Source organism: Pelmatolapia mariae, linkage group LG15, assembly GCF_036321145.2.
Source record: "Pelmatolapia mariae isolate MD_Pm_ZW linkage group LG15, Pm_UMD_F_2, whole genome shotgun sequence".
NCBI classification, from domain to species: domain Eukaryota; kingdom Metazoa; phylum Chordata; class Actinopteri; order Cichliformes; family Cichlidae; genus Pelmatolapia; species Pelmatolapia mariae.
The window spans coordinates 4155132-4169054 of NC_086240.1; the positions used below are offsets into that span (position 1 = coordinate 4155132).

Sequence of the window (13923 nt, forward strand, 5' to 3'; positions counted from 1 at the left end):
AATTTTCGTCTTATTCCTCAGATTTAACCGTTGAACTCCGCTTATTATTTCTTTATTTGCAGAGCAATTTGCTTGAGTGCAAGACTGACATTAAAAAAAATAAAAACACGACTATTTTAGTACAAAGAAGTGCAAGTTGAAACAAAACTTCTTTTTCAAAGACAAACTTTCTTTAACAGACAGAACAGTGAAGTTTCTGTTGAAAGAAACCGTTGATTAATTCTGGCACAGTTGGCAGAGAGCTCTCTGGCAACACAGTTCAGTGAAGTGTGGAGAGGAGCTGGCTTCGTTGCAAACGCCAGTCACAGCTTGGAATAGCGCGTGCACGTGAATCAATATGCAACACTATGCTTGAATTGGAGCGTCATATGCGACAGCGTGCCGGTGCTGGTGACATCTCACTCTCCTCACGCTTCAACTCCAAGCTGTGGTGTGGGTGTGGGGAGCTGCTGTGGCGACGGAGCACAAAAGCTCCACGCCGTCCTAGTGCAACTGCATCGCTCCTGCAGCGAGCAGGCTTCTGCTAAAGAAACATTCCTCGAGTAATTGATCGGCTGTTTAATAATTAATCCGCAGACCACGCAAATTATAATTAGGAGGGGAACTGAACAGGCAGCAGCAGGGGTTGCAACATGTTTTGAACATGATACTTAGCCACCACAGAGTCACAGCTGTTTGTAAGCTGGATTTGTCGAGCCAGAATTTCCACCGGAGCGCGCACCGGGCCAGTATTACTCTTAAATGAGACACATTTGTGATGAGCAGGAAGCGCACGGGCCAACAGAGCAATGGAAGGAAATTAACAGCTCTAGGGCAGAGCCATTCTGGGTGAGTTCATTACAATAGGAGTAAAAAAACTTCAGCATTGGCTCAACTCGTTACTGTCAGCGCCGTGCACTGTGCCGCTCTGCCGCTGCTGCTCCGTACACGTCTTAAAGTGGCGTGAAGAGAATAAGGTCGACATCTAAATTAGACCTGCTGGAGATCATTTGGAGGACTTTCGCAGTTTTGCTATATCGGTTTGATTGAGGCTAAATCAGCCCCGATTAGTGACACAGTAACAAGGGTGATAAAATGACGGCAAAGGAGGGTGGTGGGAGTCTGGAATGTGGGTGAGGGGATGCAGCCGTCCCCACTCACCGCAGTCCTGATGCAAGCTGACATTTCTATAATTATATGCCTAATTAAGCTGGTTTATGTAAAGTTAATGTTTATGAATGAACATTATGCATGATTGTGTATGTAAAGCAAGCATATTGCAGAGGCGAGTGGGTTTATTTAGGGTAACGAAAGTCAAGATGGCTTATTAGCATTGGATGCTAGTTTAACTGGCCAGAGCATCTAGATGCGAAGCACAAGTGTAGTGTGTGTGTGTGTGTGTGTGTGTGTGTGTGAGTATCCATCCTGCTGTGCGCTCACATGTAATGTACAGCTCTGTAAGCTCATTTTGGGGGTGCACAGAGAACACAGGGCATGGATTTATGCCTCAATTTGCTGAAGCACTATTTATATTCAAGTCAAAGCAGGCAAAGGTGCACCAGTCCTGTTTTTGTTGCTCATCTAATTGTTAGCATAGTAACAATTATTAACTGTTATATGATTTAAGCATAGACTACAGCGGCTCTGACAGGTCAGACCCACTGCAACTTAAGACAGGGAAACACCAGCAAGTAGAAAAATGCTTTAAAAGCACACGAAACACAGCGGAAATGCTTTTGGAGAGACGATGATGTGACAGAACAGCTGCGGAAATGACATGCTAACAGTAAACTTGTATCTATAATATTACGTGAATCACGGGATTAAAACAAACACTACCTGCATATTTTTCTCCCTCACAACACCACTGAACCCTCAGTGCGATGCTTCACATGTTCTGCTCCGTCACAATTTTGTCTCCTCAAAAGCACTTCTGCTGTGTTTTATGTGCTTTTTCAGCATTTTTCTACTCGCTGATGTTTTCTTAACCCTTTAACATCATACAGGCCAAATGGCTGTAAGTAAAATCATCTTTCAAACTACACCCATGAACCAAAGCTAGCTAGCATTACAGCTCAGCGCTTAAGTCTTGTCCCCCTCTTACTGGCACACGCTTCTCATCAGGTGTAGAGACATACTGTCATCTCCACAGTTCAACGGTTTGCGGCTGTAGATTAGTAGAAGAGAATATATTTCCTCCATGGAATAACCCTCATCACTTCTTGAAAGAGGCATTGCTGCATTTTTTTTTTATTTTCTTGCTTCCAGCACCGCCTGCCATTTAGTTCCGTTCTCTTCCAGAGAAGGCAAACATCTCCAGGGCACTTATCTTCAAAACTAAGCAACACCAAAAGAAACTGGATGGATAAACAGCTCTACAGCCAGAGGGAACAATATATACATTTGATTATGAGGTCAACTGTCCCTTTCATAGCACTCTACTCCTACAGCGTGATCTGCTACCATGTGACACACAGGAAGAGTTGGGAGCACAGTGTGTAAGTGGACTAGCTAAATCTCCTCCTCCAGGGTCATGCATACAGCCTCGCATAATGCAGGTCCAGCGGGAACACAAAGGCGCAAATAATGTTGTATTGTACCTCGAGAAGTCGGCGCGAGTGAAAAGACGAGGCTAATTGAAAAAAAATGACCCTGGATTTGAATCAGGCTGCTCCTTTTTCATCATGCAGCTTCTCATCATTTGGTCACATCAGCACAAAACACCCAACGAACTTCATCTTTTTCCCTTTCCCATTTTCTTTAAATATATATGTATGAAATAAATATTCATAACAAAATACAAACACACATATACCTTTCTCAGAATTGGTTTCATCCCTGTTACATGTGTGTGTGTTTGTGAATGCTGTGCGTGTGATTGATTACCGGTGGGCTCGGCATCTCGATGTTGCTTAGCAGGGGGCTCATCTGTATCCCACGGTGTGAGCTGGTTTATAGGAGTCTGTCCCCACCTCACGCCTGGAGCCAGCAGCAGTCCCGGGGCCTGGCTGTCTCCGGGAGACAGTCCGGAGACCTGCAGCACGGTGACAAAAACAACAGTGCTGATTAGGGAATTATATAGGAGGGGGGGGGAGGGGGTGTCACATCCTTCACTAAGCATGTTTATATAAAAAAAACACCTGTTCCTTTATGACGTGAAGAGAAAAAGTGACAAATGACAGCAATCTCAACTGTTCTTTAAGGTCTTGAAGTGAGCCATGATGATGGTAGAGAGGTGTATAATTAGCTTTGAGTGAGTGATGATTACAGACTATATAACAGGAACAAAGGGGGGAAAAATCCTGTTCAGGGCTTCAAGAATCTTAGCAACGTTTCTCTTGTTGTATACCAATAACAATTAAACTTTCAGGCGTGGGCTACATTCAAATTCTCCCGTGGAGATTTTCTTTATCGTCTTCCGTGTTGAATTATTAACATTTTTGTTCATTCAAGCGAGATAATAAAATTGTGAACCAAAACATGACAAATAGATTCAATAAGAGAGAAATCTTTTTCTCGGGGACGGGAGACAAGAAAAATGTAATTTCAAAAAAGAAAATGAAAAGCTAGCTTACAATGTGTGCGCTGGGTGGGCGAATCAAACTTCACCAAACCAAACTAAGAGTTCCCCGAGCCTCTCTTTGCACCCACGTCTGTAATATTTTGCTCTTGTCGGGCAGTAAGAAATGTTATCAGGCAAGCGCAGGCTGATGAAAACACAGGGTCAATCACCACTGGACCTCTGAGCAATATTCGCCTCCCCTATCTCCAGTTTTGGACGCACACTCTAACAACCAGGCGGGGAGAGAGAGGGCCTCCCTCCCCGCCCTGCTCACACCAGAGTTAATAGAAAAGACCTGGTCACCAGGCCCCTCCTGTGGCCCGGCTGATCCCTCCATCCCTCTTTCTCCATCCCTCAATTCCATTATCCCCCCCTGACCCGGCGTCCACTTCATCAAGCACGCCATCATGCATTCCAACAGCTGTGTCGACAAAGCCCGGCAGAGCGCGGACTGACCGCACAAAGACCCAAAAAAGAGAAAAAAAAGCAATCCAAACAATTCCTCTCGCGGTGAATTAATGTGCAGCTTTACATACTGGATCGATCCCATTCCTGGAAAATGTCCCTCTTTTGCTTGAATATGGATTTATCTCAGCTTTGCAGGACCTTTAACACCAAGATATTACTCTGTATTGACGCAGCGCCACCATCTGCTGTCTAATAAACAGCTGCACAATAGCAGACAGGTTCAATGAGCATCACTTACTTGATAAATCTATACTGAAAGTTATCTGACAGTTCGTATGTGTTTGGAGGGGAGGAGGAAAGGCGGGGGGGGGGGGGGGGGAACAGAGGAAACATCTCAAGGCAAAATAGAAAACAGTGTGATGGAGTGAGAGAATGGAGGCGGGTTTAGGGGGGAGACAGGCTGTCAGGTCTTTTTGTCCATCTCACCCTGTCGACTTCAGACAAGAGAAAACTGAAATGGTTTACTCAGAGGATGCCCTAAGCGCTCAATTCCATCCGAGAGCCCTGGAGACTCTGGGAGAGAGAACGTCGACCATTTTCAAGGTGTGGACTTTCCCTGTGCTTTCTGTGGCCCGCTATTTATTTTAATGAGCATTTTTTCCTCCTCTGCCCCGTGTTTCACTGTACTCCTCTCCAGCCATGCTTTACTTTCCCCTCTATACAGGCGACTCCTCATTAACTCGCAGTATTGACTCTCTTACATTCTTTTTAGCCCTGCACCTGACTCGTGACGTTCTCTCATTAATACGCCCCGTCCATTTATCCAAAACAGAAGGCAAAAAAGAAAAAAAACAAAACAGGAAACAGGAAAGATCTCTTCTAGTGAAAAGCAATCCGTCTGTCACAGTTTTAGTGCACCAGGTAAAAGAGAGAGGGGAAAAAAGGTTCTTAGTCAGCGCCATCACATTGACAGCATATCAGCTAGACTCGGGAACAATCCTGACTTCAAAATGATCAAGGTTAGATAGGAAATACACACACACGCAGACATATACACAGTGGAAACACAGGTGTGTATGCACACACAGCAGGTGGAAATACAAGCACGCACACACACAGAAGCCAGGAGATATCAGAAGGGATGTTTATTAAGATGGCAGACTTGCTGCAGGCAGGCAGGAAGGTACTGTAGGTTCTGGGACAGCGCCTGCCATTTTCTCTCAATTTTATTTGCTCTCCCTATTTCCAGTCCCCTCCTCCCTGGCCACCCATTATCACCGGGCAGCAGATGGTTTCCTCTGACTTGACAAAAACCATGCTGGAGAAGAGGAGGGAAGCCAGATAAATAATTCCAGAGCCGTGCCAAACCATTCTGTGTTTGTTGTCGAGCTGGCCGGGGAGCGCTTTCTGTACGTCCGCATGCAACATCCGTGCATACTTACTGCACGCTGCTAGCGTGCAATGTGGCGCTTTAGAAACAAACACCTGCTGACACCTATGCACACAAATTTGCACACATAAGCAAACGTAAACACGAGCGATGATCTTTACCAGTCGTGAATCTTTTTTTCTTATTGTTACTATTTTGGTGGGTGGGCTCATATGTTATTATAGCCTCAAACATCATGTTGCTTTATAAAGACAGTGAAGTATAAAGTCGCACTTTGTGTTGTAACTCGAGGTCCTTCCTTCTATGTTTTGATAGCCGGTCCAGCTGCACATACGTGCTAATTCCTGAGAGTGCTGTATTTAAAAGTGCCGGCCCTTAATGGATTTATTAATGAAAATAAAAAAGCGACCTCCCCCAAGAGTGATGACAGAGGGCAGTGTAGTAGAGTGCAGTCCAGAGATGTCTGTGCAGGCTTACAGTAGCATGTGAGAGTCACAGTATCCTGGTTAAATAAAGGTTAAATAAAAATAAATAAAATTAGAGAGCCGTTCCGCACATTTTGCAATGCGAGTGTGGGCTAATGGTTGCAACTCCATGGAGGGGGGAAGCGGGTCTTGGCCAACACATTAGGTTATTTTGGTCCGGGATTCTGGTGCTCTCGTGGGAGATCCAGTTGCTCTTAATGTTACAGCACATTTAAGTAAACTAACTCGTTTTTTTGGGTCAATAAAAGGCCTGAGTCGAGAGACTTTTAACTACACTGGCTGATCAAAGCAATATTTCTCATACCCAAGACACTGAGGCAACTCTAAAGAAAAAAAACTGGAAATCTTTAGATTTCAAATTCAAAACCTCATAAACTCACGAGCAGTTATTCAGTTTTCTGGACCGAATAATCAGTTTATCAACTATTATTTCAGGTCTAACACATAACAGGTCAGCTTCTGCAGAGGCGCATAATGCATTAACAGCTTGGAACATTGCTATTAAAATGTGCATCACTGAACTTGCTCTATATTTAACAGGAACTCTGCATATTTTGCTCACTGCTGTACTGTAAAACATGCAATCTGAATTTGAAGCAGCTATCCATCTGCTCCTCAGGCACACGCAGCAAAAGACGAAACATCCCCCACCCTTCCTGAACCTCTGAATGTTGCAGACATGTCAGAATCGGTGCGTCGAAGAGAGGAAGGAAGATAAAAATCAAGACGAATCAGGCCCGAGCATACACCCGTCCTCCTCGCCTGGGCAGCGGACACAGCGGTCATATTCTGCTCGGCGTATCGGCCGTTTTCTCGGACATGGCGAACACTGACATCTGTCACTATGTGCGCTCTACCATCCTGCAATAGCAGGCAGCATTATTGTGCTTACCAGAACCTCTTGCCACTGGCTACCATCTGCTATGAGTACATATAGGAGGGGCCTTGTGGTGATCCGGGGCTCTGGGCTTTGATTGCTTTGAGTTATCCACAACATCCACATCCAAATAAACAGAAAAGCGTTTGCTCATGGCTTTGTGTTTGCCTTAGCATTTTGTTCGAGCCAGCCCTCGTCTGTGAGAGTTATTGCACCGGTTCAATCCTATAAAAACACCGAATCGGACACCAGGCGAAACCACCAGCACGGACATTCTGCTCAAGCTCCGGCACTTTGTACCTATTGTGCTTCTAATATGGGCCCGGCATACATAAGCCTAAAGATACAGGGCTTCGATCCAGCTGAGAGAAATGACTTCATTGCTCGACTTGGAGAGAAACTGCAGGAAAGAGCAAAAGAGAGCGACAGAGAGGGAGGGACGAGTATGTCTGTAACACCCAGATCCCATTGGGGGTAAACAACATTACAGCACGCACTGATCAAATCAACTAACTGCTACGAGATTTAATAACAGGTCTGGGTGGAAAAAACACACACACACAAAAAAAAAAACAGGTGTAGCGAGCTTCAGGAGGGCCTTAAATGGAGAAATGGGCTCCCACAAACACACCGAGCTGGTCAATAACAATATTGCATTGAAAAGCTAATCTTGCGAAATGTCATTAGCACAATTGCCAGACACAATGAGATAGCGATGCGCGGTGTGCAGGCCGGTGCTCTGTACACAGGTTGATTGTGTTCTACCTTTTAAAATCCTGTGTTGTAGCGAAGGGGGAAAAACACGGGCTACAAGTGAGGAGGAGGGTCGCTGTCGTGCGAAGTCAATCACTCGCTGTGGTTATCAGGTGGCCAGTGTGTAGCTGTTTTACAGGACGGGTTATGGTGCACCACGAAATGTTCGTGGCCTCTTTGCTGGTCGAACAGGAGCCGCCATTATGGTTTCATTTATATGCAATAAATAAATAAATAAATAATCGCACTCTTCTCCCTCCCGCCCGCTATCAGACTGCTGTCTTTGGGGAGATGCACGCACACAACTGTAATCGTAATCAAAATTTCAATAACAGAAGTCACTGCCTTGCTATATTGGATGAACCCATAAAAATATCACACTGTAATTCCACACTATGAACAGATTCCCCCCACCCCCTCCCTCCCAAGAAAAAAACAACACTGTATGCTGGTAAGGAAATGAAATTTTACTCTAACAGAATGGCTTTTTCTTCCCTTTGGCTGGGCATGGAGTGATACAGTGAATTTGGTTGAAATGTGGTGGGTGATGGAAATAATGGCTCTCCCCGGAGACAAGAAACAGAAAGAATGTCAGCGAAGGAAGGACTGAAAGATTGAGAGGCAGAGTAAGACAAACCCATCCATCACGTCGCCTTTTATCATTACCTTTGACAGATCATTTTCAGCTTTTCTAAAATAGAGGATGGGGGGAAAGAAAAAAATCTTCTTTTTCCTCCTCCTCCAACTCAAAGCTCCAAACCAAGTGTGGTCCCAAACTGACCAGGAGCGTTAAGAAGTGGACAAAAGCGCACAACTCATTTTCTTTCGGACATTATTCACTTACTGTAGAGAGGTATCTCCTTTCCATGACAACGCGCTGACACCTAAATGTGGAGTGGATTTGTTCTGGACTTCCGTCATAATAGTGCTGAATGCTGGAGCGAAACCACGAGGCGGCTGTGTCCAATCTATTAGACTGGAACATAGCAGAGCATCTCACATGTAAACAAAGAGACTACTGCGCCATTTTTGGCAGCCATCTTAAAAAGCGAGCGCGCACCAACGTGCCGAACAGCCTGGTGGCATAGATGGCGAAGGCGCGTATTCAGTGTGATGGCTGCGCGCTGAAAACATGGAGAGGAATCGAGGTAATGCTGTTTTTACTCCGACCGGTGCTGCGAAATGTGTTCAAACGCTGCGATTAGACGTGTCGAGCGCATTGTGGAAGCGCATTTCTCTAAAACTGAGAAGCAAATCTTTGTTTAAAAAACCTTATTGTGAATGCGAAGGTGTCTTAGCATTACCGAAGCACAAAATTTGTTACATTTTACCTACAGGCTCAAACCTATTTGGAAAAAAAAAACCTTCTGTAGATGCTTTTGACTGCAAAAACTACAACTCCAAAGTATTTTTACATTATTATTATGCAATTTTTGCATTACTTTCAGTCTGCCAGCTTTTGTATGCCAGCTATCGCAGCCTTTTGGAAACTCCAGAACGCCATGTTTCAAGTCTGCATTTGGACTCGAATGCACAAAAGTAGAGATTAAAAAGTTACTTTATTAAAAAAAAAAGAAAAAAGTTATAGATGTGGAAAAACAAGGCAGAGGAAAAGCAGGTTGCCTAACTAACGTCCAAGGTTAAAGACAAAGTTTATTCAAAGAAAAATAAAGGGTGGGTGGGGGGTGCAAGGAAGAAAAAATACAAAGCTCAGGGCCTAACTGGAAACACAAAGAGACGGACGAGTGGAGGGTAAACCGAAAAAAGCAAAAACTGACAGGAGAGAAGCGGGACTCGGGGTTCTTTTCATTATGCTAATATATGCTGCCTCGTGTCCCTTTTCCTCCCGTGACCCTGAAACTGTTTCCTCTCCGTCACCACAGAGGATCCTTAAATCCCTTAAATACACCTTAAGGAAACGAGGAAGCTTTCAGAGGAGCCTTCATGCACAGATGGCACACTTGCACACGTGACTACGTGCATGCATGCATGCTAGTCTTGCGGTTTACCCACCAATAAAAGTAAAACACAATTATGACACGAGATGCAACATCACACCTAACACATTACAAAGTACAGGGTAATGTAACTGCAGAGTGTTGCAGCATCACACAAATCAACTGCATTTTTTAAATGTATCTCTTTAGTTTTGCAATTGACATTAATGAATTTACATATCTCAAAACAAGCAGTGTGACAGCTGACAACTACACTCGATACTGACGCCATTAAACCGAATTTAATAGTTCTCGTCAGGAAGTTTCTGGTTTTTCTGCAGTGACGTCACTCCTGAGTCAAAAAAGTCAGGAAAGCGAGCATAAACAGGATTTGTTTTAGTTCTTAGCGAGGTAGAGCCGCTCAGGTATTACTAGCAATACAGCATAATACTTGGCCTGGTCAGTGCTCTGCGCATGGCTTATTTAGCGACAACAGTGAGAGTACAGATGAAAGGTTTTACAGCTTTACTACTGTTTGTTTGCTACGGTTGACTTTCCGAGTGGAAGGGGCGTTCCAGATTAAAATTCTGACTGGGAACGCAGAAATTCCGGCGTTACCTGGAACAAGGCAGGGCATGAGGAAGTCATGGTTGGGGAAATGACAATGACAGGAAGTAACATCACCTAAGCCACACAACTAGCAAAATAAAATGGGAAGTGAAAACGAGGGGCAACAAGGACACATACAACACAGAGCGACACTGAGAAACAAGGGCACCCTCAACATAAAACAAACCCCTGACAGAGGTCTACAGAAATGCCACATCCACAGTCGCCATCTGGATTTCAGAAATATCACTTTATACTAGACTAATATCAGCCGTTACCGGTTGCTGACTGGCAAAGAAATACACCGAAAATTTGAAAACTAAACACAAACACAGCGCACATCCTTCCAGGCACCAACACTTAATACTGACCCCCAGCAGCACAACAGACAAACACAATGAAAACACGAGCGCCTGGTGGATATATATATGCTGCTGATGCACCACAGAAAGGGATACTGATACAGGCTCTATAATTTGAAGCCGCGGGCCAAACAAGTGAAGGGGAACGGACTTCGCTTCCACTAAAATTCCAGCTAAGACACTCCGACAGCTCCTGGCTTGATGCACACGTTCCAGAAAAGAGAAGCGTGATCGCAGGGGCGAGGCCGACAAGCTTCAGTGGAAAAGCAGGGCTGGAAACCCCGCCTAATATCCCATGAGTGCTTCGAGGTTGCAGCGTTTGCCCTCCAAACCCTACCTCAGCCCCTCCTTCTTTCTTTGTTTTCTTTTCCCTTTCAGACTGAGTAAGTGGCTAGGCCGCTACAGTACTATGAACACGTCTTAGCTTTGGGACCGAGCGGCGTGGTGAGGCTTTTAGGGAGGTTGACCAGTGCTTGGACATGTGAATCGCGGAGACATCCTAATGTCATGGTAACACCTCCCAAAGGAGAGTGTCAGGAACCATGTTGCCCTCCTTCGGAACAGCCTGGGATAGTTAGAGACACAGGACTCCAGCAGGCCGTGACCCTGCCTTGATATGTGGCAAGCGTTTTGGGAACAAAATACCCACGGCCTGTCACGGCGACAGCATCAGAGACGAGTGTGTAGCTGTTATCTGTGGGTGAAATTGAGGCAAAACGACTGCTACATGTGGCCACGGGTGCACACATGCCCAAGCCACAATGTGTGGCTGTAATAAATGAGCGTTAACTGGGCAAACAGCCATTTAGTGCTAAAGAATAAATTGAATTTATATTGATATTGCAATATGAAGGGAAACAATATCTGCTTTGCCAAGAGAGCAGCATGGGGAGCTGTTAAATGCATTTTTTACAATGCATGCAATCAGCAAGCCAAATACTGGGATGTTCTGGGCAGATAGACCAAATACCAGATTCCCAGGGAAAGTTTATATAGTGTGTCAGGACCAAACGAAATGATTTCTTTGCCACCATATACATTTGCACTTCACACATTTCTATGGCTTTACAATACGTGGAACAGTGCATCAGTGTTGCCTTGACTTTTGGATGCTTTGTGAATGTGGCTGCTTCTGGAACAAGCGACGCCATTTATTCTGTTATGCATGAAAACCCCTTCCTCCCTCTGTGTTACCAAGTTGTATTAGCAGCGGCTAAAGAATTTTTGAATCAAACTTCTTTTTTCTTTTTTACAAAAAAATCAAGGACGAGTTAGCGGCAGCGTTCGATAAATTAGTGTTTAACTTCAATTTGTGAGGAGAAGCTATAAACTTCTGTCTTGACCTCTGATGTATTCTGTCAGCCTGACCATAACCTCACACTCCACTTAACACTTATTTCTCTATAATGGTAACTGTCAAAGGGATGTGATGGGAAGGCAGAATATGTTACTCCTGTGAGACACTCACTTCACACAGCATGGAGGAGGGTTTAATTGAAGGAGAGCAGCGTTCTCTAGCTAACGTGTCTGCTAACAACAGCTCAATGCTGGCCGGAAAATCTTCTTTATCTTTATGGGAATTCTTTGGCTTGGTGTTTATAGGAAGCTGCTAATGAGATGGGAAAAAATAAACTAATAGCATCTAGAGTCAAGAGAATGACTCTGGCAGGTATAAAGCATTTGATACACATTCCCTATTAGCGTGCATGCAGTATATATAAATGTCTTCTATTGGCTTTTGCTTGACATGAAAGATTTGGCAAACAAAAAACAAAAATGCATTTGGTCAATAGAAAGGATAAGTACAGAAGAGGGTTTTGGCCGGCACTCTTGCCGGCCTGACAAATTGCCCAAATTTGTCCTCCCCAATAGCTGATTTCAAATCAGATGGCATTAAAATAAGCAGAGCTGCATTTTGTTTAACCACCCATCCAAATCCACCGGATTTAATTCGCTAAAAATGCACATGCTGAAGCATTTTACAGTGTTACATCACCTCGGCACCCAGAAGGCAAAATCTCTAATCAGACTACAAGTGTTGGTAATTAAACTGAAAATTCAGGCGCTGCCAGTGGCCACTATTTGCTGTGAATGTGCGTAATTATCGCCGCAGCGCTGCGGCATTATGGGATCACAATGGCCAAGTTTATCAGCTCCACTCAGATGAACTCTGGACACTGAAATGAATATGCCAGTTGGCTGAAAAGTGCCTATCACCTTTCATTGAGGTTTCGGGGGGGAGGCAGTATAAAGCGAGGTACGGTGGAAATAAAACTCTTCACTGAGGTAGATAACTGTTTTCACTTAAGAGCTTTTCCAGATGGAACAGTGTGTCCAAATTTAAGCATCACATGAAAACAAAGCAAAAAAATGTGTTTGTATTCTAAATGCAGATTCATTTTTATGTAAGCAGCGTGACTTGTGAGAGGGATATGGTCTTCAGCCTGGGATTTTCATCAGTCAAGAAGCAGTGCTCCTGCAGCCATACGTGTAACCTGTGGTGGCGTTGCAGCCTTTGAGGTTTGGGTCTTGGAACTCCTGCCCTGCTCCCCCAGGGACTGAGAGGAGGCTAAAAGACTGGTTTTATCCCACAAGATGAAGTGGTCAGTGCAGCTCTGTGCTTCTGCAATCACAGGGGGGAGTCCAAACAGCGCGCTGCTTGGGGTAAGATATAAACTGGAGAGACATGCTGGGATCATTAGAAACCCAAGTCTCCTAAAGAAACTGAGAAATAGCCATGAACTACACAGCGGCAGGTGGATAAACAGACCTTCGCTTGAATTATGGGAGGATTTTTTTCTCTTTTTCTTTTCTTTTTTTTTATTTAAGCAAAAGACTTTTCTGTTTGGAGCTGCCTTTCAACTGCCTGTGAATGAGCTTCTCTTGATTTGGCCTAATGTTGTTGGTTTTTCAAATGCTAATGCCGTTCTATACAGATGGCAAAAGTAATTTCAAGGTCCATCTCCGGTGCTCCTGTGTTGAAAGTTACAATTGACAAGTGAAATTAGGATGTTTTTGCAAATCGGCCGATGTCTACAAGCTTGTTTTGATTCTTAACAGCACTTTTTAAAAAATTATTTGTTCTAAATCATCTCATCTCCTCGTTAGAATGCAGATAAATACTTTAAAGAGAAAACTAGACATTGAATGGTATACAAAAAAAATTCCTCACAATCATGTATTCTGACCACCGTGAGGATGAGAAATCCATTTATGCCACAACTTTTGTTTTTATTAATAAATGCTAGAAAAGGTCTGTGCAGTCTGCGAGTGTATATTTCAAGAGGTAAAATCGATGCGGTGTGCCTGTCAATGTTGCAGTGCAGACATATTCTCCACTTCCTTTGTTTTCTGCTTTCAAAGTGTCCACCTCTCTTCAGTAAACTCATATTACAGTTAAAATGCGACCAACAGCATCATTGTAAGGAATCCAAAGGCGAACGTGTCAGGGAGAAATTCCTCTCGTTAGCTAGGAATTGTCTTTTTTTTTTTACCTTAAAACCGAGAGACTCAAGGTTTAGTAGACACTTTAGTCAGAGTGCCAGTGAAACAGGCGTACCT

At 44.1% G+C, this 13923-nt stretch overlaps 1 protein-coding gene across 2 annotated transcripts in view; it reads right to left on the reverse strand.

Moving 5' to 3' along the window:
• LOC134642943 (kelch-like protein 29) overlaps positions 1 to 13923 on the reverse strand; it is a 264213-nt gene that overhangs the window by 126873 nt on the left and 123417 nt on the right. For both annotated transcript variants that reach the window (XM_063495042.1, XM_063495041.1), the window contains one exon: positions 2866 to 3013. In XM_063495042.1, coding sequence (XP_063351112.1) covers positions 2866 to 3013 — 148 coding nt within the window. The remainder of the gene's footprint in view (positions 1 to 2865; positions 3014 to 13923) is intronic.